The sequence below is a fragment of the Orbilia oligospora genome, assembly GCF_000225545.1.
Source record: "Orbilia oligospora ATCC 24927 unplaced genomic scaffold scaffold00170, whole genome shotgun sequence".
NCBI lineage: Eukaryota > Fungi > Ascomycota > Orbiliomycetes > Orbiliales > Orbiliaceae > Orbilia > Orbilia oligospora.
In genome coordinates this window covers 190838-215838 of record NW_011645727.1, presented here as the reverse complement: position 1 = coordinate 215838, position 25001 = coordinate 190838, and the positions used below count along the sequence as shown (strand labels likewise).

The following is a 25001-nucleotide window of genomic DNA, read 5'->3' as shown; positions in this document are numbered from 1 at the left end:
AATTAAAAATAGCTAATACAGCGTAGATACGCGATAGTGTTGCAAGATTTTTTGAGCCAAGCCCGCAGTTTCGAAAAGACGTCGATGGTCAAAGTAATTACACTAGCAAGCTCAGTGAAGCTTAAACTTAATACGTGAAAAACATGTTAACATAGTCAAACTAGACTCGTTCGCAGCAAACGCAATTGATATGATGATAAGTTCAACTGGTAAAATATACCTAGTCAGCAAAGACTTGCCAGATATGAACCTTCCTATCCTCAAAGCTAGTCGTCATAAGTCTCCAACCTCTCCTCTTCCTTTGCTCTCCACTCTCCTTGAATATGGGATCCCAGTCCACGAAAGCAACTGCCGTGCCGGAATAACATTTTCCCTTATGCTCCTGAAAGCGTGCCACATTATACCATTCGAATGGTCTCTCTCGGTTGAACCAGTCTTTTTCAACTCCCTTTTCCTCATCTAGCTCTTCTTCGTCTTTATCCTTTGTCTTTTCAGGATCACGAATGAAAACTTCCATAAATTCCTCCCGCTGGACGAATACCCTTGCGCCAGCCTCCATGCAAGAGACTAGAACACCATTCTCATCAGGATCTGTTGGGATCTTTGGGTGATCTTCGGGCGTAAAAACGCCCACGTCAATATCCTCCAACTGTGATTTCCTCGGTATCGGTGGGAGAAGTGCCAAATCCCATATCCCACCATCGGGATCATTCTCAGTCTGGTCAAATATACTCTTTTCTTGGGTTAGTGGGGGTGGAATGACTTGCTTTTCCGTTAAATCCGTAATGCGAAGATTACCATCCAGTCCACCAACAAGAAGAAGCGGCCTTCTACGGGGTATGGTGTTCTTTGGCGACCGCTCAGTCGGCCATGCGATGAGCTTTGTAACGCAATCGCCGTCTTTAAATGTCGAGTCGTCTACCCATTGCATATCCGGCTTCTTGTTTCCATCCTTTCCGATCTTCCAGCAGGACACCTTTGCCTTATTGTCTCCAACATACAACTCCTTCCCATCATTTGAAAAGCAAAGAGTCAAAATTGGATCTTCGCCATAAGGGCGCCAAGTACGAATGACTTCGATTTGATTATCCTCTTCCAATTCTTCCGGAAGCGAGAAAATAGCTACCGAACCATCGCTTAACCCAGCTGCAACGATATCATTCTGGGCGGGCGAGAAAGCGACACAAACAACCAAATTGCTAGGGTCAGAAATTCGATGGGAAGAAAGAAGGTCGATTCGTGAAGAATACGGACGATTTCCGACAGTAACCTGAAGAATTAATACCTCACTTGTAGTCGTCGTTGCGATAAGGAGGTCTGGATCGCTGGTTGACCAGCAGAGGTCAATTATTCCTCCTGGAGTCTCAATATCATCTGCAATTATCCTAGGATCCGAGAAAGATATTATTAGCCCCAAAACCATCTATCTATCGATTGGATAGATTCATAATGTGTCGTACATATTCGGAATAATCTTTTTCCTCGGTGGATCTGGGGGGAAAGCTGCATCTCCTCTAACCTCCCCTTCCAGATCCATTACCCTAGCTAGGTAAATTCTTCCCTTTTCTCCCAGCGCGTTTTGTGGATTGACAGGATCCCCCTCTGTATCTTCTGCATAAGCACCAATAACACAAACCGTTGGGTCATCCAGTGAGAATCTCGCAATGGAAGGCGGACATTCAAGATCCTCTTCGAATAACGTTTGTGGTGGGAAATAGATTGATGCTGAGAGTGTGGGCAATTTAAATTGTGGAGGGGAGAAATTAGGTAGCAACATATTCGGTGGGGTCATGTGAAGAGGAGACATCGAGGGCGGCGACATTTTCCAGGGCTTCATGCTCGGAGGAGACATGGTGAGCTTCTCCTGGTTAAAACGAGGTTCGCGGATAGGCATTTTGGCGGACTCGGTGTGAAGCTGGCGCGCTCACAGACGGATATATTCTTCAAGATTTTGAACTGGTATTGGGTGAATTAACCAATAAATCGACCTTCTCCCAGAACAAAAATTCTTCCAAGTGTCGATGTCTCCGCGCTTTAATTAAGAAGTCTGTCAATACATAGTAATTTAGTTGTCATACGTTCATGAGTGGGTTGGAAAAGTTCAGACACTTGTCGAACAATAGCTAGTTTCCAACCTGGAAGATAAAACTTGAGAGACCACTTACTTTAGCCTTAGAGCTAACAACGAGTATTAGAATATTTCAGCACACTCAAGTGTAAATTGAAAATTTGGTATGGTTTTCTATCTCCTGGCAAAATATTCAAGAATAGCAACTGTAACTTCGAGAACGGCAGGATTCGCTCCAATATATCAAGTTGACCGTTGGCGTTGACGTCAACCCCAGTTTCTTGACGAAAAAAATACCACACTCCGGAGACCGATCCCAGAGATGTTAAACGACCACCACGTTTTCCTAACGGCGCGATGATACATGATTATGGGGCATGATAAAGACCATCCGGCCAAGAGGTCCGCTCGCCACACCCTTTCATGAATCCAGTCAATTTCGTCGGTTGTAGACCAGCCACTAGGGTTGCCATGTTGGAGGCGGCATGGCTGTCAAACGTCACCGACCCACCCTTTAGATATGCAGGTTGACCGAATATTTCGTCATCTGTTGCAGTTTGAACGGCGAAAACCCTGGTCTGTTCGCATAATTATAACCGATGGACCAGGTGAATGTCTCTGAAGAAGATCTTAAAGGACTGAGGGACAAATTAGCCTAGACTATACTATACAAATTGAATTCAATATTTTGACTTTGACCAATACCTGTTAACATGAGTCTGAGCTGCTCGCTGGCCTTGTTGCATTAATTGGGCCCCAACGCGCATCCACTTGGAGTTTGAAATCCCTCCGCCTGTACATACGTATACGCCGGACTATCGACAACGACGAGATCTCGAGACATGATGATAAGTGTAATATAAGGTATATGGTGAAATTTCGAAATAATGTTCTGTAGAATTTGGCAAGGTCTGGGAACTAGTTAAGCTGGCGCGTAGGTAAACTAGGCGCCTAGAATCCACCAGCTCAACAAAGTGTTTCTATAGATCTATCGAGGAATGTTTAATTTGAGTTGACGACGGGACCCAGTAACCGTGCCCATTTTGGGTAGACAACAACACATTTCCTCATGCGCGTGTCGATCGCTTTTATGCGGTCTCTTCCAGTGCAATGCTGGGTCCGAACTTTCCTCAACCTTGCGAACGAGCATTGTCCGATTCTTACAAATATCGGGCGAGGAGAAATTATCACATCTTGGTTTGTTCGTCCGACTAACTGTTTGATATCCGCAGCACGGTGCGAGACTCTACACCAAAACATGTTAGCAGGCATCTACACCTAGTCTCGAGGTTAGCCTGTATAATGTAATGATCAATGTCCTTACGTATGTCTTTGATCTTCTCTTGTTAGAAGAGTGCATTTTTCAAGATGAAAAAAAGAAAATCTTCGTATTCGAATTCACCAAAACATCGGTATTTCTGGTAGGGTTAGTACTTTCGGGGGGGGGGAAAGGTAATTGCTAGGTATCCTGGTGTTCCTTTATTCTTGGTGTCTTGCTTGGAATCCCCATTTCTTGCGACAAGTTTATACTCCTCGAAGGAGGCTATAAAACCGAAAGGCGAAACCAATAAACGTAGGTTGATTATCTTTGAAGCTTTAAGTACTTCACTACTCTGAGGGGTATATGGCTCATAAGGGCATTGTAGGGACCTGAGGTAGAAAATGCGATTCGCAGAGCTGCAGAGTGCGCCAAATAACAAGGTCGCCGTCAATGATGACAAAGCTGAGGCCGGCCAACACCTCAAAGGAGACTATTGACGGTCATATGAAAGAAAGACATCAGGATATTCAACCCTCAGTGTTTACAACTGTACCGTTCATGCATGGAACATTAGATGTTAACACGTTATGGACCCGGGCGCCCGTGAGGTGCAGGCTGTACAGCGCGGTGCTCTTTTTATCATTTTTATTTTCTGAGTGTTGAATTTTTCTTTTTTCCTGACTCCTCAGATCTAGATCTGAGGATAAGTTTGTTGAAACATCAATGTCTGTGTTCTATTAACTTAAGTACGTTTCGAGGCACAAATTACATGTATACAGGATGGCATTTCTTTGATGGGACTAACTAGCTTATGTGCAATTGCGTGCGGGCATAACCTTGAAATTAGACCAAGGCCACAATGTGCGACTTGTCTATGTATTCAAAACCCGAGGTCCGTTTGTTGAAAATGGAAAGCCTCCTGCGGCTGAACTTGATTTCCCCGCTTTGAATACTGGGCTCATAGGGAAGATGAATGCAGGAATTGAGCGGTATCGTACGGTCCCTATAGTAGACAGGAATGAAATTTGAAAAGAACTCCATTGCAAAGCGAAGCCGACGATGAACCTTGAAAAGTACACCATACCAACCCCACCGACTTTTATAGATCTTTTGATTTGGATTTGGATTAAGATTCAGGGTCAGAACTTTGCTAAAATCCTCGTAAGTCTCAGACGTGCAACCATAGAAACATGTATATATTCATGTGGTATATTTATGTTTGCTTCGATCGGGCCTCTTTTGTTCCAGATCTCATGTTACACCAGGGATACGGCTGATCGAAGGCCAAGATTACCAAGCGCAAGCTTAGTATCCTTTGAAAGTATACCAAAGCTATGAAACCAGACTACTGATAGTCTTGATGCTAAATCCATGCAGAATAGTGAGTCGGAACTATGAGTTTAATTACGAGATTCAACATCCTCTTCGTCATAGCAATCCTTACTACTCTTTCGGTCTCACAAACGGTTTCGATATATTCTCTGGCCGAATTCTCATCAGCTCTACCATGTGTCAGAACTTGCATATACTGCACAGCCGGCTGGGTCAACTGTGATGACGTCGGTGTCTTTTTAGGTTGCGACTATTACGAGCCCTACCTTGATAGCTGCTGGTGCCGGCGAGACTTCTACTCAAAAGCGACAAAATCTCTGTATGACTGCGTATCCGCAGCATGTGGAGGCCAAACACGAGATATATCATCAGCTATTAGCATGTACCAGGGATATTGCGCTGGAAAAGATACAGCTGTAGTACCAACTGTAACCCAAGTGGATTCGCAGACCATCACGCAGACCACCACGCAGACTATTGTAGGAGCTACTAAGGTCGTGGAACTCACAGCGCCACAAACCGATACAGTCGTTAAAACCATCAGCATTATTACAAACACAGTCACAACGAGTACAGCTAGCGTTGTTACGGTGGTTATATATTCGGCCATTACGACAACGCTGAATGGTACAAGTCTCGAAGAATTAGCAAGCCAGTGGAAGGGATCAAGGGGACTGCAGACAGGCGATAAAGTTGCAATTGCAATCGGTGTAATAGCAGGGGTTTTGTTACTAGTAGCGTTGCTGTATATTGTGGTGCTGCAAACTCAGAACATGATGATGAAACAACAGTTGAATTCTTATCGCGAGCCCCAACTTGGCGGGATCCAAAGGCCGATATCGATGTTTGATAGCTAAGCATAGGCTCTTGTCTTTGCCCTGCCTTTTAGTCTGGGGGACGCTCTTGCCTTTTGCAGTCTAACTAGCTGTTTCTAGCTTGGTTTATAAGTTTAGGTGGGAATAACTGAGTAGATTTTTAAAAATGCAACGCTATCATCGAATTCATTCATTGACGTAATTACATATCCTCATAACGTCTGTCTTAAACTCTTTTTTATAGCCTCATATCTCGCATACGAGAACTCATGATACACAAGCTTACGGTCAAGCTAGTCTAGCAGAACCAATGCCAGGCCTTCTTCCATGTCGGCCACCCTGCCCTTTCTTCCCGTTCCTTGCGTAAAGTTTCCCCAAGATTTAATTCTCTTCTCCCAGTTACCAAATCGATATCTTCAAGTTTGATGTACCAGCTCCAGTCCCGTTTCCAAAATTTATATCCGAGATAGAATAGCAGGATTATAAATGCGGCGAGATAGTTTTGGAAGAACTATAAATTCCGCGGATCCGTTAGAATATAGGCTCGAGCACAACCACTTCGATCAATGAGCTATCAACTTACATTTTTGGCACTCATCGGAGAGCCCAAAGGCTAGTAGACACCTTGTTAGCATTATATGCGCAATTACAATTTTTTGGACGGCTCTTACAGAAATGGCAATGTAGAATTGGGCGACGAGGACAAGACAGTTTAATCCAAAGCCCATGTATGACCCAATGATCCCACCAGCGGCACGGAATGGTATTTCATCAAGCGAGTTACCTTGAAGTTTCCAAGCGTGGCGAAACCTAATATGGGCAAGATTGATACTGGCCCATGTGAAGAACTGAGAGAGACCGGAAAGGGCGAGCAACCAGTTGAATATTTCCTCACCAGCTAGAGGAATCAGCTTCATGTTAGAGTCTAAAAAGTTTCGGAAATATGAAGTTGCTTCATACCTGCGGCTTCGTTAATGAAAGCTAGGCATCCGAAGAGAAGGGCTATTATCAGTGAAAACACGGGTCGTCCATGGCTATCTACATAGCCAAACCATGACGGGAGCATATGGCGCTCCGCGAGTGCTGTTCATGTGCGCATTAGCAGAATACTAACCATAAAATAGGGGCGGGGGTATTTTAATATACCATGGAGCGTTCTTGTAGACCCATAAGTGCACGAATTGGCAACCGAAATAACAGCAAGCGTTATAACAACGTTGAATATGGAGGGTAGCACCGCGATATTCGCCAGTTGGAAGGCAATCACGAATGGCGAAGCAGCGGTATTCCCACCAGATGCGTTGAGCAAGCGACTATCGTCAGAAGGCACGATCAAGCCGACCAAAGTCAAACTAACGATGTAGAACAAACTAATTCGCCAGAAAACTTGTTTCGTGGCCTTTGGTAGAGACTTTCGTGGGTTATCAGCTTCAGCGGCAGCAAGGCCAACAAGTTCAGTACCGGCAAATGCGAAACCGGCCGTGACGAAGACGGAGCAGAAGCCTTTGAATCCGTTACGGAATGCGCCTGGTGTATGCCAGTACCTTCCACCAATATATCCTCTGTTATCAGTCGGAACGCCGCCACAGTTGATTATTATGGCCTATACATATAGACAACAGGAGTTAGGCAGATGTTTTTGACCGTCAAATATGGTACGCAGCTGGGACCCATCATACCGTAATGATAAAGCCAATCACGGCTATTATTTTTAGTATTCCGAGTATGTATTCGACTTCTCCATAACCCCGGACTCCAAACAAATTGATAATTGTTACGATAACGAGAAAAACCGTGATCCATACGGAGATATTTATATCTCTCGCCCCTTCCCAGAATTGTAATGTGATACCTATCATTTTTAAGATGATCGTGTTAGGTGTTTCCCCGATAACTAGGAAATTTAAGTGTAGAGTTCGTACCAGCGGCGGTAAGTTCGAGAGGTAGCACAACGAGCCAGTTCTACGAAAGATTAGCCTGGATTTCTGAAAAACTGGAGCGCACGATGGGGTTCTTACGAATGCATAATTCATACCCATTGCATAACCCCAGCTACAAATATAGCACTCGATGTTAGATCATTGTAATAAAATTCCACGAACTAATTGATTTCAGACGGTGGCACATACGCTGGGTCGATAAACCTATGAATTTGAAAAAAATAGCAGTTAGTCAAATGATTAGAGTATCCAAATTGCAATGCCTCGATCTGATTCTAGAGCTCTTTCGAGGAAAGGTATCAAGTCTTACCTGCAAGAATATGTGTAGAACGCACCGGCTACTGGATACATAACAGCTAATTCTCCTAGGGCATGAACCGTAAAGAAAAGCATGATGCCAATGATGATGAAGTCTACAATGCTCAAAGTCAGTCAATTTGGATTTCTACTATGCAAATCACGAAAGATTGTTTAACAATGTAATACTCACCGATAACCAATGATGCTGGGCCACCAGATTGCAAAGCACTCCCAGAGCCAACAAACAGACCTGTTCCTATAGAGCCCCCGATAGCAATCATTTGCATATGCCGTCCCTTCAACTTTCTATGTAAAACTTCCTCTTGCTCCTGTGAGAGTCCTTCTGTCTCTCCAGTATTAGGATCTAGGACCTTCGGGTCCATTCGTCCTTGGCCTTCCGATGGGTCGGCCGATGCCTTCTCGACATCCGATCCACCGCTTTCTCTACGCTTCCCAAAGAAGGTCATTTTGATGGCTCGAGTTTTTTATACGCAGAACGAATAATATTCAACTATTCTGCCCAAGAAGCTGTGTTGTTCTGCCCTTCAGGCAATGATAGGCTTTGACGGTGTTGCACTCCGCGAATATATATCGAGCCTTCGCGTGGCTTCAATATATATGCGCCAACGAGATCAAAGACTTGGCTATAGAGTTCGTACTAAAGATCCCGGGTCAGGAACTAAAACTAGCGGGGGGCAAGGTTTTGAAAATTTTCAGAAACCACTTGAAAACTCAATCAGCGTGATATCAACTGTTTAAGTATCGCCTTGCAACGAACCTATAGTCCTAAATGTTCTATCAGACAATACATACATTGCAAAGCTTCAGGATTCCCTCCGTTTGGTACTTAGTTGACGTCACGATAATTCAGGAGTACCGTAGGGCCCTCGTATCTATATATTGGGATTCTACAGCCGTCAATCAAGATTTTCGATACCATCTCGTCGATTTGGTAACAATAGCTCCAGGTATCGCAGATCCCGGATAAGAGAGTGCGGGCAAAGATTAGTGCGGGCAAGGAATTCTAGGCTGTGAGACATGCGCTGCAAAGCATAAGTTTACGAGCTAAAATCTCTACATTCCTCTACTCTGGCGTTCTCCGATACCTCTCTTCAAAGATCTCCAGTGTTACAAAAGCCGCAGTCTAATTTATCTCGTCAGCATTTTCCGTTTCAAACTCAGAGTTCCTAGTACAATTGCGGTTTTCTAGTTTCCATTTTTCGGAACTCACAGCTGTACTTACAGCTCGCTGAGTTCAGAGTTCCAAGCCGTTGGTTGCCTAAGGCGGGTCTAAATCCCACTCTCCTTTGGCCAGGATGAAGATAACAGCTTCAAAAACCGATGTTGAAAAAGATATGCCCAAGAAAGACCAAGAACATTGGGAAGCTTGTTTTTGCTTGTATTCCCCGATTTGTGGGGCCGCCAACTGAACTGGTTCTAATCAGGCATCTGGATCTCAGGCAATAAGTAAATAGTGGCGAATGGTTTGACGTCACGGTGTCGCGTGAATGCACCTCAAGACCATGACCATGCACCAACATGCGCCAACATGCAACGTCAAAGATTTCAGAGGTGGCTCTGGAAAGCTAGATCACGATAAGCCCAAGAATTTCCAAAAGAGGGCTATCGACAAAAGATGATATGACCATCCAAGAATTGATTTTTCACCAAAAGTCGGATTTATTTGTCGATTGGATATTTGTCTTGAGCTTGAGTTTTTCGTACCTTGGGCGGATTTACCGAGGCCTAATTAACCTTCGAGTAATGACCCTTGGGCCTAACCACGGCCACTGCTAGCTGCTGCACACCGTCTCAACATATGTCTCTCGCAACTACACGCCTCCTAGAATTCTATTCGGAGTATAGATATACAGTTTCATAAACCCGATACTTTCTAATCCGGAAACCTGGTAGAAAAGGTTTCCCTGGGAGCCCTAGGAGCTCGAATTACTTTCTTTTTTTGGCAATTTGAGAGCCCCAGCTGCATCGCCAGTTACAAGTTCGATTGGGCCGGAATAGCTCCCTGACAGCTAGTTACATGTACAGGTCGCATGGAACCTGAATTAACCGCACAAACAACACGAACATGGTGACAAGGATCTTTTCGCTGTTAAGTTAGAACATGAATCGTAAACCCCGGACTTTGGATTAAGAATTGCGTATAACAACTAGCAACTAGACTAATTGCGTATATATATTACACGGTTGGTGGGTGGATGAAGTTGAAGTGAGTACTTTAACTAGAATGATTTTTAAAGGCTTTTTTTTTCTAAGTTGGTAAGCTGGCCCCCTCGACTCTCAAAGTTAGCTAGGAGTTAACTAAACAGTTTTAGCCAAGCTAGCATCAGCAAGCGCAGGGTTCCAAAAATTTTCCAAGGAGCAGGCTGGTGATTTTCCCATAATATTGTTATTAAGGCTTTAAGTACTATTATAATATCAAATTCAAGCTTCGGGAATATAATTATAAGGCTTTTTGGTGCATCGATACTATGAAGGGTACATCTTCTCTTCAACCAAGGTGTACCGAGACGGAAGAAATAAGTTTGAAATTTTCCACAACATAATGCCAAGATCACGAAATTTGATGAACCAGTCCAGAAACACGGACAATCTTCAAATTTTCGTCCGAAATCTTGAGGTAGATCTATCAATTGACAGTTGACCGACATCTTTAGCTCGTTTGGCGGGTCTGGCATTCGGGCCATTTCGCCTAAATAAAGACAACCTCGCTCGCATAGTTGGCTAATGGGAATCCCTGCGAAAGGGCCCATTTTACTTCAACCGGGCAAACGGAAACCAATCTTGAATATAGGATCCAAAAACGTGAAAAATGCCACGCGAAAGTGAGGAGGCGTTTCCTAACTTCCGATATGTTGACGATCGGAATTAGCAGTTACTTCCTATACGCTTGGTGAGAACGTAGGGACTATCCTCGCTCTTTTAAATACATTATAATTTATATCCTAGCTGGCCATGTTTCCAAGCCGCCTCTATACGCGTATTTTGTAATATCTTACGGAATTTTAACTTCCCAAATCCGAAGTTCCTTCTTAATTGAAGATATAATGACCCAGACCTAACAGCCTGTTATTTTCAAGAAGGCAATGCATTAATGCCTGAGATCTTGGATCTCTTGGAAAATGTGGGTATATATTTAGTGGAAAAGCTATGAAGGGCGGTGTAATTTAGCATCTATTCTTCGGGTATCATTTTTTTTTAAGAAAGAAAAAAAAAGAAAGAGAGAGAGAGAGAGAGATATCCGCTGTCTGCTTTATTACTTGTCGAAAAACATAGAAATTATGAAGTTAAAGCTCGTTTCAGGGGTTTTTATCGCCCTTCTGTCACTAAAAGGTGTGACAGCACAAGGCGGCGCGTGGTCTCAGTGTAAATTCGACATCTGACCCTATATATTCAAAAAGACTTTGTTTGGTCATCAGCTAATTGAAGCGCTGTAGGTGGTGGCATTGGTTGGTCTGGGGCCGCGACATGTATATCCGGTTATACATGTACAGTTCTGAACCCGTACTACTCTCAATGTCTCCCCGGAAGTAGTTCTAGTATTACGACTACTACTACAACTACCGCGACCCGTATCTCGACCACTTTATCTACCACAGCACGCACGTCGTCGCCATCTCCATCTCCAACGAGTAGCCTCAAATACTGGTTTAGCTTGTAAGTCTATTGAGCTAGATTTACATTGTTAACTGAACGCACGAAACTAATCAATTTAATAGTGGTGATTCCTATACCGCTACGGGATTTTCTGCGACTGGGAATCAACCCTCTGCTCAAAATCCTCTCGGAAATCCGACTTACCCCGGCCAGACCACATCCAATGGCCCTAATTGGATTGATGTGGTGACTGTCAAATACAACAGATCGCAGACATTCACTTATAACTTTGCCGTATCGGGTGTGTTCTTTAGCTACTCGGAATTTGATATATAAATTTAATATGGGTCTATCTCGCTATGGAGCCTTGGCTAACCCGCGCTGTTCTGTGATTAAATATTATAGGTGCAACCATTGATAACGCCCTTGTTAACTCGGTCAATGTTCCTTCAATGACAGACCAGGTCAATACATGGACGACACGATATTCTAACAAACCAGTAACAGCACCATGGCAATCAGACAATACTATGTTCTCTGCCTTCATCGGTATCAACGATATCGGTAGCTCATATTCAAGGAGCGATATCAATACTTTTATTGATACTCTTCTTACAGCCGAGTTCAAGCTGCTAGACAAAATCTATACCAGTGGCGGGCGAAACTTTCTTTTCCATAACATCCCACCCGTGGAACGTTCTCCCCTTATCTCAGGCCAGCCAAGCTGGGCAACTCAAGAAAAGACTGTTATCGCAACTTGGAATTCTAAACTACAAACTTACATTACGAATTTCAAGAATTCCCACTCCGGCTCAAATACATTCTTGGTCGATTCTAACGCGCAATTCACCATGGTTCTGAACAATCCGACTACATACGGGTTAAGCTCGGACACCAAGAGTTCCGGGACTAATCAACAGCTTTTCTGGGCGGACGTTTATCATCCAAACACAGTGATGCATGACGTCCTTGGAAAAGAAGTTGCTAGAGTAGTGCAAGTTGGCGGGTTCTGGTAGTTATAGAGTTTATCATAGTTGAGAATGTATTTTAGAGAATAGCTTGTGCTCAGATATACATTTGCGTTGCAGTTTGAAATACAACGCCGAGCCATTTTGGATGCCCCCCGTGAGGACGGCCCATGCAATGGCAGACCTCGTTACTGAAAGAATTCGAACTTTGTGCTTGTGCAATGAAGTCTCTGTTAATTATAATTATCACTCAACTGGGCCCAGGCCCTTCTATTGGAGGATGAACTTAGTTCAGATAAAATATATATAGAAGTACGTTCAAGGTGCTGCTGGCTTGTTTTTCTCCATCAACACGCGGAATGCTGAGCTGAGTCATGCCTAAATGCCTGTAGACTCTACACCGCACCTTTCGTATATTGCATTGGCCACATGGCCACAGTAGGCTGGCGGCATGCGCAATTCATTGGAATATCAAACCGCTCAAAAGTACGGATGGAGAGGAGGAGAAGGATGAGTGAGAATTTATTAAATAGACCATCTTTGACGATGGGTTTGCCAACTATTTGTTTCAATCTATCCATGGATCCATAGCATACATGCATAGATTTTCATCCCTATCGACATTAATCCACAAGACATAATTGATTACAATTCAGATTATGCCAAAGGACGAGAAACAATATCCTCTATCTTTCAAAAATATAGTACCTCAAACCATTTCTCCTCTATTCAAACTACCTGGCGAGATCCGCAATCTGATTTGGGCATATGCCCTTGCCCCTTATAACGACCCAGCCCACCCCTACCCGGTTGATAGACTATACCGTAGGCCAGACTACTGGGCGCCTCAAAAATCCGACATTGCGCTCCTGCGAACCTGTAAAGCCATCTATACCGAATCATGGCACTTCCCATGGACAACGTCAGAGCTGTGCTTCTATTTAGGAGAATATGAACACCAGCCTTGGAACGCCTTTGACTCAAGCTGGCGACAAGCTGGACTCCTAGAAGCGATCTATGAGATGCGGGAGGACATAAATATACGGCATATGAGAATTTTTGCACAGTCGGTTCAGTTACAAGATAGCGAGGATTTGCAGTATGTCTTGAACACCACGCATGCTAAGCCGCGCACTGTGACAATAACTATCCGCCATGCCGATTTCTCGGGTTGGGAGTGTGACCATAGCCTGACTCTCACTGGGAATTGGGTACGTGAATGTCGTTTCCCGAAAAGCGTTGAAACGATCAGAGTGGAGTTTGAAAGCGTGGAAAGAAAAAGCGGGCAGATCGATGAAATCGCAGCGCAGGCTGTAGAAAAGTGGGAATTCGAGAGGCAAGATAAAAGAAAGTTTTCGGCGAAAACTGTTAATATCGAAGGAGAAATGGAAATAACGTGGTGGGCAGGAGAGAGCAGTCTCGACGCGTACGGGGTGAGATGGATTCGAGATATTGGGGAGGATGGGAAAATGTGGTATTTCGTCAAAGCGGTTGTCTGGAGAATCAAAGCGGAAGGACGAGATTGGGAAGAGTTGGAGGAGCCAGAGCTGGAGGATGACTTGGTCGACGACGCTAGCCGCGAGACTAATATTGCATTGTCGGCAATGGAATCTCCGACTGAAACACCTACGTCAACGGATCAAGTCATGGCAGTACACGAGTTAGATATGCTACAGATATCATTCGCACTAAAGTCACTGAAGCTATCAACCGGTTCCTGGCAAAGTAGCGACAACATCTGTGGTGAAGGATTAAGGGAGATGGCTTCAATCTGGAAACAGACACATCCGAATTGGCTCAGTAGATTGACTAGGCCAGGCCACCCAGCAAGTACTATTCGGCATTACCTTAGCCCGCTTGGTGAAAAATTATGCGAATATTACGTCCCTGACGAACGGTGGGGAGGACTCGAGCATCATGACGATATAGAGACGCCTTTGTGGGAAACAAAAGATCCGGAGCTTCTAGATTTAGGCGAGGAGCCTTGGCCACTCCATAAAGTAGGACGTAATAGAAAGGTTCCCAAGTTCATTTGGTGATCATAGTTTAACCAAGGGGCGATGCATACATGTAAATAGATTCTTGTATATACGAGTTTAAGAAATAATTAATTCAGACAATCCAAATATTCTGAAATCACAACTTGATGGGTTCGAGGCGAAGGTTGTAAAACTCCCGAGCCAATAATCAAGCTGTTTAAGATATCTTGCTACGAAAGTCCTATCTACTAAAAATACTTGCCCGTCATTGCCATGAACTCATATATAGCCTTGGCCCTGAGGTGGCCCTGAGGATCTACTGCAGGGAATGGCTCCGATGCCTATTCTCGACGGACCAAGGTATGCCTAATTTGAAGCTATTCCAAGTTTACACATGCATATTGAAATCGTCGAAGAATATGGCAAGGGATAATATCGCGCTTCTCGCTCAAATCGAGCCATACCATTCGCAGCAAGTTTACACCCAGTTGGTGTTGCACGTTGTAAATTAGATGCTACCAAAACGGGCTCGCCTGCTCGGCAGCATCGGTCCCACCCCAGCCCAAGATCCTGGGCCAAAACATACGCAAACGGGCCGGTGTTCCTGCTTTAGCTTCGGTATAGCCCTAGATGCCCCAGTTGGGATGTTTCACGGCTGATGCAGATATTTCTGCTTTCCCAAAAGTTTAAGGTCGGTCTCCTTCTAACCTCACATGTGGCGCGTAGGAAATTATATTAAGGCAAAGCTAGCCACCACATAGATGTTAGATGGCTCACATTCGAACCGACGGATTATCTGGCTCCGTCGCTTTAGATCAAGATTCTACCCAAGCTTTTCCTAACATAGCCGTGCCGACAGATCCACTTGGGTTGGATCCCTTCCATGGTCTGACTCTATAGCCGGATCTGCTAGTTCCTTGAGATTTCGACTTTACCTTTCGGATCCACATTCTCCACAAAAGAGCCAAGGGAACACCAGCCAGCCACGCAGACGGACCCAGATTTTGACCATATCAGACGCGAGATTCTATACAAAGGATTGTCCCATTTTCGTCTGACGGTTTCAGCTGTTCTATTAGACTCGGCAACCATCTTCTAAATCCGTCGGTAATCATGATGGTGTCTGTGACAGAATTGTACCTGAGCTGTTCACATGCGGACCCAATCTGTCCGAATAACTTCTACATCAATAGCCAGCTAGTCTAGTTGATGTATTGTTGAACTAGATAGGTACCCCATTATGAAAAACAAGAATATATAAGGATAGCTTCCAGTCCTTAGCTCTTCCACGTTTGCTTTCACCAGCTTCAGTGGATTGGTATCAGAGTTTTGTTGATAATCAGTTATTCAAAATGAAGGCAAAGATCTTGGCTGTCAGTTCTGCTCTTGCCGCTGGCGCGGCTGCCCAGCAAGCTCTCTGGGGACAATGCGGCGGTATTGGTATGTATCAGTGTTCTTGTAAGTCGAGATAACTTGGTTTATTTTGGCTAATAGATGTCTAGGTTGGACCGGGTCCTCAAGCTGTGTCGCCGGTGCCGCTTGCACGAGCTACAATGCGTATTACTACCAGTGTAAGGTATATCGCGATCTCAGTGTAATGGATAGATATACTAATCCAAATTAGGTATTCCTGGTGCTACCACTACCGCTGGAACCACTACCCGCACGACCACTGCGGCAACCACTCCAGTTACAACCACTCGAACCACGACTGTGGCCACCACTGTTCCCACCACCACTGCTAGAACTACCACTTCTAGCACTACAGCATCTAGGACTACCACTTCTAGCACTAGGACTACCACTGCCAATGGATCCTGCTCGACCAACTTTGTGTCGACTTCTGGAAAGGAGTTCAGACTTGCTGGCAAGAAGTTCTACTTCGCTGGTAGCAACGCCTACTACATTCCTAGTAAGAACTTTATAGGGTATTTGACTATGTAAATGGGAATGCACACTGACAATCTAAAGTGTACGGGCCAAATGACTTCCTTGACATCGATACCTCCCTCGATGCATTCGCCGCCTCTGGCTTGAAGGTTCTCCGAACCTGGGGTTTTGCTGACTTCGCTGGTATGTCTCCTATGTTTAATGCTCAAAATACAGCATGGAGATGATGCTAAATAGTGTAATTGCAATAGGCCCACAAGAAGACTATGTCACTGTCTTCCAGAACTGGAGCTCCGTCCCACCAACCATACTCGAGACTCAAGAGCGTGGTCTCCCACGTCTTGACCGCGTTATCTCTGGAGCTGAGTCTAGGGGTATCAAGATTATTCTTCCATTCATTAACAACTGGGCCGAATATGGTGGCATGTGAGTGAACAATTTCAATTTTAAATTTCGAAAAAGCGGAATGGAAACTAAAGCCATATCACAGCGATCTCTACGTCGAAAAGACCCTCGGCAGCAGCGGTAACCACGGCGACTTCTACACCAACACCGCCATCAAGAACATCTACAAGAACTACGTCAAGACCATTGTCAACCGCTACAAAAACAGCCCAGCAATCTTGGCTTGGGAATTGTCTAACGAAATCCGATGCGCTGGTCCCAGACTCGGTGCTGGATCTTGCACTCCAGCCGTTACCACTGCCTGGGCCAAGGAAATGTCCGAGTACATCAAGTCCCTCGATCCCTGCCATTTGGTCGCCGTCGGTGATGAAGGTTTCATCAATACACCCGGTAGCAGCGACTACGTTTACAACGGTGGCCCCGGTATCGATAACGAGGCTCTTACTGCTCTTGCCTCCATTGACTTCGGTACTTTCCACATGTATCCAATTCCATGGGGTAAGACCTGGGACTGGGGTAACCAGTGGATCAAGGATCACGCCGCCATTGCTGATAAGCTCAACAAGCCAATGCTCTTCGAGGAGTACGGTGTCACTCGCGACTCTGGTCTCCGTGATACTTACCATCAGCAATACCATGACACCGTCTTTGCTAATAACATTGCTGGTGATATGTTCTGGCAGTTTGGAACTACTGTGCCTAACTGGGGCAAGTCCTATGATGATGGTTACTCTATCTACCCAAGTGATACTACCCAATGGCAGAAGTTCGTCGTTGAATGGTCTGCCAAGATGGCTACCAAGAACACTTAAGTTCAAAAGATTTAATTGCGTCTTTTGGGGTTGGACCGGTATAGTGGGATTTTGGAAAAGTTGGCCTTTTGCGATTATTTCTGTTATTTTGTAAAGCTGCTTTCGGGGCTATTGGATATGGAAAATGTGTCTTGCAGAATTGCTACTGTAAATATAAAAATTGTAAATAGTTTCAAGGACGCAATTGCGGGGACAAAATTGTAAATATTCCATCTCAGGGCCCAAGAGTTTTATTTTCTTTCCAATAAATTTAAACCCTCTAAAATTCTAATATCTAGAGCTAGTTTTTTTTGCAAATTTTGGTGTTTCTCGGGGTTAAGCAGCTTGAATACCGAATTGCGTACGCGCGTACGCATATGCAGCTAACCCTGCTTTGGTCAATGCAATGGCCAGAGCTCTACATGACATCACCCACCTCCAAGCTCTTGTCTTCACTATCCCGCGCTGATGGTAGCGAATCAGATACTGGAACTGTAGCATTGTTCCGGGGATAAGATATAATGCCGAACGAACAACATTATACGCGACCGAATGAGAATCTATATCACTCTAAATCCATCCCTTGATTTGAACCTCATAGAAAATCTCATTTACAATTGATTCCATTGTCTCGTACCCAGACCTGGAAGTCTCGATCTCCCCCCGCCTTTACCTCCAGCCGCTCAATAATACCACAAGGTCAACGCAAGTATTTCCCTCTTCGCCGTCACTGACCTGAAAAGAGGGCCAAAGGCAGTCCTGGATAAATATAATCCTATTGACCACGGGATTAAAAAAAAAATGACCCCGGAAACTCTTGAAATCGAATTAACAAACCACACTGCGTCCCCCACGGTTTACGCCACAATCACCGGCTTAGCAATTGACCACTCAAATGCCTGGTTTCTTCTCCAATCCGACGGGAAAACACCATACTTCCCTTGCTCCCCATCCAAGATCCTGCAGCCGCTATCCGAAAACTGTGCAATCCCGTTAAGTGAGCCCGGAAAATCAATTACCGTCACAATACCCCGCATCGCCGGTGGAAGAATATATTTGTCAATCGATAAACCCCTAGTATTCTTACTAAACCCTGGCCCGGCATTGGTGGAACCGTCGGTGACCAACCCCACCGATAAGAATTATGACGCAAATTGGGGGTTTATGGAGTTTACATACAACTCGGATCAACTTTACGCAAATATTAGTTATGTGGATTTCGTCGCGTTTCCAATCGCGTTGACGCTTGTGACGTCTACGGGCGAGGAGAAAAAAGTGCTCGGGTTACCGAAGGATGGTTTACAGACCATCGCTCAGGGTCTTGGAGAGCAAAGTGGGAAAGATGGACAAGGGTGGAAAGACCTTGTCGTTAATGATAAAGAAGGGAAATTACTGAGGATTTTAAGTCCAAACCAGGGGATTGTTCTAAATCGGTCACTGTTTAATGGGTATTTCGAATCATATATCGATGAAGTCTGGAACCACTTTTCTTCACAGGAACTAAAAATCGACACCCAATGCGCATTTGGCATGGTCACAGGTACTGCCTGCACATCCACATCCACTTTCACCTTCAACTCCTCCCAAAAGCCAGAATCTTTCAAAAAACCAACAACAGCAGATATCTTCAACGCCTCTTCCGGCCCCTTTCAAACCGGCCCTTCGCCACTGCGTAATGCTATAATCCCACGTCTGAACGCAGCTTTCAATAGAACGGTCTTATTAAATTGCGATTGTGAGATTCCGGCGAGAAATCGAGGAGCGTTTTATGAGAGAGAAGTTACGAATCATTATGCTAGGTTGGTTCATGAGGTTAATGTTGATGGGAAGGGGTATGCCCACCCTTATGACGATGTTGCGGCCAGTGGTGGTGGGGATCACAGTGGATTTGTGAATGACGGTGCGCCAAAGAAGTTGATTGTTATCGTAGGAGGGCAATAGCTAAGTTTTAGTTCGCGACTACGAGTCGGCATGGAGACGTATAGGCTTGCAAATACTGAGCCGAGAGACATGTATATACGACTGCCCATTTAATCATACTAAAGCTAGGAGAGGGGTTATTTCGGTATCGTTGGCGTTTAGCTTATCGATAATAAGCTGGTCAACGGCTGTCAGCATTTAACCTAATCTGCCCATGACCGACCTCTCTACAATCTAGAACTTTCAGATCAACTCGGCACAGTCGATCGGCTCCAAATGCCGTTACAGTATTTCAGAAAATTTGAGGGCCCAAATTAATCAAGCCGCTCTTATTCTTAGCCAATTATCGTTTCAAAAGCCGAACAGAGGGAAAAGAGTTTAAGACAAGAAAAAGCCCGATGGTAATGCCGTTAACCGGTGTCACAAAACCCGTTACGGGTCTAACTAACGGGCTCGAGCTAAGTATTGTGATGCGGAGCAATAAGTGCCTACCTAAGTGCTGAAACTACGCAATACATACATAGTTTTGTACGTACCATAGAAACGCTCCAGAAAAATCACCGTGCACATATGTGTTCCAATGAAATCAAGATATCGTTACGAAATGTTCGGTAACTGTGTGCCGGAATGACGCTAAAAGAAAACTAGTTTAGATCTTTGAGGAGAAGCCTCGGGTAGGGTTCAGGCCGTTCGACCTGATTCTACTCAATGGACTCCTAAAGAGTAATTCCTCTTCCATGTGCTATTTTTCCCTTCTTATATCGCAAACGGATCAAGACGGCAATCTGGAATAGTGCTGGTGTCGAATGAAAATCCGGAGAACACTCATTGCGGGTCGCTAGATAAAGGAAACGTGATAACCCCAATTACGTGAAACCCCACAATTGTACATTGCGCACGCGGATTATCAATGCTCCCGCCTCCGCGGGCTCGAGACCCATTGGTTATCTCGAGAAGAAAAGGAAAAGCCTGCTCGAAATTTTCAGCCGTCTGGAATTCCGAAGTTGGGTTTGAACATTTAGCTTCGAGATAACGGGAACCATGAGTAAGCGACCTGCATATAGGACTAATTCCAAGCCGTCTAGTTTAATTGGTTTTATTTACTAATGTTTGTGACCCGCCATGCAAGTGGATATCTTTTGTCCCAAAAAAAAAAAAAAAAAAAAAAAAAAGCATACATAGTAATAGAAATCAAAATATTAGTCGGCTTTCAAATTCGGTGAGAAATTAAATATTTCCCTTGGTGGTGGTTGTCGTTGTTCTTTTGTTTCGTTTCGGCTTCTTATATCGGCATTACAACCCCTGGCCCTGCGTCAGTGTCATACACGACTGTGCATCGCGCAAGGCGGATTTCTTCCTTCCTAGTTTTTGTATTCCACAAGACTTGAAGACTAGTATCACAAAAAAGGATCTCCACAATCGTACATGCAGATGCAGTAGCTGAGTAAGTATGTAGTGTAGCGCTCTGCAGTGACCAGCTACAGCAAAGAGAGAAAGCTTGAAAGGAGTTTAGAGGGGAACGCATTGACCTAACCTTACCATATCGCTGGGTCCAGCCCCCACGGCTTCCTCTAAATCGACTTCAAACGTAACATTTTTAAATTTTTGTTCATTGCACGCGGTGGGATGAAAATGCCGGTGTTATGAGCCGACGTTGAATTGTGGAGTTCTTTTTTTGGCAAGTATTTGGCCCAGCCCGCTCCACTGCATCGTCCATCATACATAGCGCTGTGCGGCGATATTAAAAATGACACCATGGGATAGTCATGATCGTACGAAAATGTTGGCTTTTTCATGGTGTTTTCTTATTAATTGATTGATGCCGGCTCTGCCCTGTCGTCGGGCCATACCTAGCTTTTAAGGTTAATAACAACGGGGTATATTAATCTGTTCGCGCGATAAAAAGGAAAAAGAAGATATATCAGATGTGTATGTAAGTAGGTACCTAGGTACTTACCTCGCTCAACTTTTAATATTTATTGCAATACTGGCTTGTGCTTGTTATAATGATAGCGGAGGCTTTGTATATATGCCGTACTTTATTACCGTTTCTCTCGCTCTGTCTCCCTCCGGCCCCGTTAAAAGTTCTCCACCCTGATAAACCCTTGTTGATAGAATGCATGATGACAGTTGTGAATGATATATGCGTGCAGGGTGTTCTTGACGATATTTTTATCTCTTGACTTATCTATTGAACTCAAAGGAATCCCTCTCTTCCCAACAACATTGATGATATCATGATGGCGATACTCATGTCATGAATAAAATGCGGGGCTTGAAGTACATTACCCTTTCTCGTGAGTGGCCTTTTCGGTTAGAGAATTTCCCCGTCTTAGACAAGTTTGCGGGGTTATCAGTTGGGAAAGATTTGGGTTAGTGAGATCGGGTTCAACCATGGGGAGAACCGATGTTGGGTCTGGATCAACCTCGACCTTTAATACTTAGTTGGTCAGAGCTGTTTTGTTCAACCCTAAATCAGGAAATGTCAACCACTGGTCTTCTTTCGGAATATGATGCTCCCAGTCATAATTGAAATGCATATTAATACTTTCCTTTTTCCTCTCTTCTAAAGCTTTCATTTGTTTTTTTCTGTTCTTAAATTGTTGGACGCGCGGTAGGGTAGGATAAGATGGGATAGAATAGGATAGGATAGGATGGTCTGGATGTTCGCTGGCACGATATCCATGGACTGTCATAAAATGAAGCGAAGCGAAGCCTTAAACAGACAGGCCTTGATTCCCTGCCTGAGACTATATGTACATACCAAAGCTTTTTTTTTTTTTTTTTTGGGCTCTCTTTTAAATTTCTTACACTCCCAAAACTGGTTTGCCGGAAATCAATGCCGATGATATAAACAGATCCTGTTAGAACTTGAAGTCTTCCATTGTCCAGTACGGTACTTATCTGCGGAGTCGTCTTGCTTGGTCTGCCCTCTAGCGTCTGAGAACGAACTTACTAACCAGTGACGGGGCCATACGGGAAAGGGGGGACCCGGAAAGTTAATGTTAGTGACTTACTTAATATAAGAACTTGTAAGAAACCGGATATAGTCGAAAGCCCACGACTTGATATCCTACCTTACCTGCTAGTTATATATAAAATAGCAATTCAAGAACTTCAACAATTATTATAATCTCGGACGGGTAATATCATATCAACCAGAAACTGTCACCAACGGCCTGTGAATGGTTCCAATCAATTCGAGTCCGAAAAGATGCCGCTACGACCAACAACAACACATCCAAAATCCAACAAATCCAACACTACCCCCGTAACCAGCACCAATACCCCTCTTTCGAATTCACATTTACAGTCACAGCATCTTGCCCCTCCTGTGCCTTCTATCGCTCAGAGTTCGATCAATATATCCAATATATCATCACTGACCCCTTCTACTCCTCTAAAAATTATTATAATCGGTGCTGGTGTTGCGGGTCTATCGGCTGCAATCGGACTCTCTCTAACTGGTCACAACGTCACAATTTTTGAGGCAGTATCGACAATAAAAGAAGTAGGGGCGGGGATACAGATTGCCCCCAATGCTTCAAGGATCTTAGAGAGGTTTGGAGTCTTAGAAGACGTTGTTAGAGATGGAATTTCATTAGAAAAGAATAGTCTTAGACGGTGGGAGGATGATGGGGAGATCGGATGGGTCGGATTGATGCCTGGCGTAAGTACTTATCTCCTTTTTTATATATATTGTAAACCGGACATGATGCTGGAATAAGGGTATTGACGATGGTGAGGAATCTAGGTCGGAAAAAAGTATAATGCCCCGCTGCTAGTAATCCACCGCGCCGACCTCCAACGAATACTTTTAAACCGCGCTCAATCAGTAGGTGTAAAGATCCACACTTCCTCTCCAATATCCACCATTTCCTCAGACTTTTCGCCTTCAATACGTCTATCAAGTGGAGAGTGGATACACGCCGACCTAATAATTGCAGCGGATGGTATCAAAAGCTTTGTTAGACAGGAGATTGCGAGGAAGAATGGAGTTAAAGATGAAACTGTTAGTACCGGTGATGCGGCTTATAGGGTTGTTATTGACGAGGAAAGGATGAGAGGGGATCCAAAAATTCGAGAATTGTTGAGGGGAAAGACGGGAGTTAGATGGATGGGGCCGGGAGGCCATGTAAGTTTTCTACCCCCAACATATGTTATATGTTTACTAGTATATATGCATACATAGATGGGTGAGATGAATTAACTGATATGATGGTAAATAGATAATGGCATACCCTCTCCGCTCTCACAAACTATATAATATGGTACTAATCCATCCCATCCGACCTCACCAAATCGACACGGAATCATGGACATCACCAGGCACCAAAGCCGAAATGCTAAAGACCTATTTCGGATGGAACTCCACCGTCAAACAACTACTATCTTATGTCCCCGACGACGGAGAAATAATGGAATGGACTTTAAACTCTCATGCCCCATTAAAATCATGGCACGAAGGTAGATTTGTATTGATAGGCGACGCATGTCACCCCATGCTACCCTACGTCGCACAAGGCGCTGCAAACGCCATTGAAGACGCTGGAGTTCTTACCGTTGCTTTATCTCTGATCCAATCAGCAGATAAAATCGAAGACGCATTGAAAGTATATGAAACAATAAGAAAGGAAAGAGGGGAGGCGATACAGGCTTCGGCGAGGGATACGCAGAGAATATTACATTTGAAGGATGGAAAGGAGCAGGAAGAACGTGATAGAAGGATTCGGGAGAGTACGATCGCTGCGAGGGGAGGGGAGAAAAAGGGGAACCCAGATCTGTGGGCGGATCTGAGGTGGCAGGAGTTCATGTGGGGGGTGGATGTTATGAAGGATGTTGTGGAGAGGTGGAGTGAATTGACCACTGGTCCTTCGTCGTCGTCGCCGTCGCCGTCTATACGAATCCAGGCGACATAGTCAATGCAATACTATGTATCCTGCGTACTATGGAAGTACGGGTATAATTATAGGTGCTTGATATATTATAGTATACTGGTTTTAATCAATATTCAGCGGGGTGGATAGGAAGCTTCAGCCGCATTACATCGATTTATCGATCGATCTGCCTAACTAATATTACTGTTATTTACCTCATATGGTCGCATCGATACGGTAGATAGACACGAGAGATCTGACAAATATCCGAAAGCTGTAATTGTAGATCAGGATCACGCCAAGTCGACAAGTCGAGCCGACCACGACCGATCGAAATAAAGAAAGTCAACCTTACAGGCCAGTTCTTTTGGGGGTATAGTATGAAGCTATTCCCTTTCTGCTCGGACTCGCCATTCATCAACAGTATAGGTATTTTATATTATTTGAGGATGGAGGTGTAACCTAACTGAGGCTGAGCTATTAATACAATTCCCGTCGGTAAACCTACCGACCAATCCTAGTCCGATTACGTATGTCCTCCCTCTCCTTCTCGAACTCGAAGGGTTTTCCCATCTGGATGGCTTGGCTGAAAGGGCTAAGCCAAGCAGCCCAGTCTTGGAGCAGGGCTAAGGAAATGCTTGTTCTTTCTGAAGACAGGGGCCTTTTCTGCCCTCTTGAACCATTCGAATTCTTCAGATCTATTCATTTCATTCTTGTTAATACATATTACAAGATAGATACGATAATTAGCAGAGGGGTAAATATCTTATGCTCACTCTGTTTATGTATAGGTGCCTGGTTATATATTCTTGCCATCTTCCTCCTTTTCTTTTCCGTCCG

General features: G+C 44.4%; 8 protein-coding genes across 8 annotated transcripts; 6 read left to right on the top strand and 2 right to left on the bottom strand.

The window, feature by feature from the left end:
- Positions 1-220: 220 nt before the first annotated feature.
- Positions 221-1894, bottom strand: AOL_s00170g67 (uncharacterized protein; the record flags this gene model as incomplete). The annotated part of the gene is made up of 2 exons (XM_011127696.1): positions 221-1385; positions 1461-1894. The coding sequence occupies 2 exons, from the start codon at positions 1892-1894 to the stop codon at positions 221-223; spliced, it is 1599 nt and encodes a 532-aa protein (XP_011125998.1).
- A 3147-nt stretch (positions 1895-5041) lies between these two features.
- On the top strand, positions 5042-5518 carry AOL_s00170g66 (uncharacterized protein; the record flags this gene model as incomplete). The annotated part of the gene is made up of 1 exon (XM_011127695.1): positions 5042-5518. The coding sequence occupies one exon, from the start codon at positions 5042-5044 to the stop codon at positions 5516-5518; it is 477 nt and encodes a 158-aa protein (XP_011125997.1).
- A 256-nt stretch (positions 5519-5774) lies between these two features.
- On the bottom strand, positions 5775-8183 carry AOL_s00170g65 (uncharacterized protein; the record flags this gene model as incomplete). Its single annotated transcript, XM_011127694.1, has 11 exons — positions 5775-5987; positions 6060-6089; positions 6148-6374; positions 6437-6559; positions 6623-7079; positions 7156-7178; positions 7399-7438; positions 7495-7528; positions 7606-7620; positions 7727-7829; positions 7907-8183. The coding sequence occupies 11 exons, from the start codon at positions 8181-8183 to the stop codon at positions 5775-5777; spliced, it is 1542 nt and encodes a 513-aa protein (XP_011125996.1).
- Positions 8184-11015: 2832 nt separating this feature from the next.
- On the top strand, positions 11016-12347 carry AOL_s00170g64 (uncharacterized protein; the record flags this gene model as incomplete). Its single annotated transcript, XM_011127693.1, has 4 exons — positions 11016-11100; positions 11172-11391; positions 11454-11632; positions 11737-12347. The coding sequence occupies 4 exons, from the start codon at positions 11016-11018 to the stop codon at positions 12345-12347; spliced, it is 1095 nt and encodes a 364-aa protein (XP_011125995.1).
- A 611-nt stretch (positions 12348-12958) lies between these two features.
- AOL_s00170g63 (uncharacterized protein) lies at positions 12959-14338 on the top strand (the record flags this gene model as incomplete). The annotated part of the gene is made up of 1 exon (XM_011127692.1): positions 12959-14338. The coding sequence occupies one exon, from the start codon at positions 12959-12961 to the stop codon at positions 14336-14338; it is 1380 nt and encodes a 459-aa protein (XP_011125994.1).
- Positions 14339-15630: 1292 nt separating this feature from the next.
- Positions 15631-17385, top strand: AOL_s00170g62 (uncharacterized protein; the record flags this gene model as incomplete). Its single annotated transcript, XM_011127691.1, has 6 exons — positions 15631-15718; positions 15781-15849; positions 15903-16190; positions 16250-16351; positions 16420-16594; positions 16659-17385. The coding sequence occupies 6 exons, from the start codon at positions 15631-15633 to the stop codon at positions 17383-17385; spliced, it is 1449 nt and encodes a 482-aa protein (XP_011125993.1).
- A 780-nt stretch (positions 17386-18165) lies between these two features.
- AOL_s00170g61 (uncharacterized protein) lies at positions 18166-19305 on the top strand (the record flags this gene model as incomplete). The annotated part of the gene is made up of 1 exon (XM_011127690.1): positions 18166-19305. One exon carries the CDS (start codon positions 18166-18168, stop codon positions 19303-19305), a length of 1140 nt encoding a protein of 379 aa, XP_011125992.1.
- A 3193-nt stretch (positions 19306-22498) lies between these two features.
- On the top strand, positions 22499-24203 carry AOL_s00170g60 (uncharacterized protein; the record flags this gene model as incomplete). The annotated part of the gene is made up of 3 exons (XM_011127689.1): positions 22499-22954; positions 23039-23419; positions 23514-24203. The coding sequence occupies 3 exons, from the start codon at positions 22499-22501 to the stop codon at positions 24201-24203; spliced, it is 1527 nt and encodes a 508-aa protein (XP_011125991.1).
- Between the last annotated feature and the right edge of the window lie 798 nt (positions 24204-25001).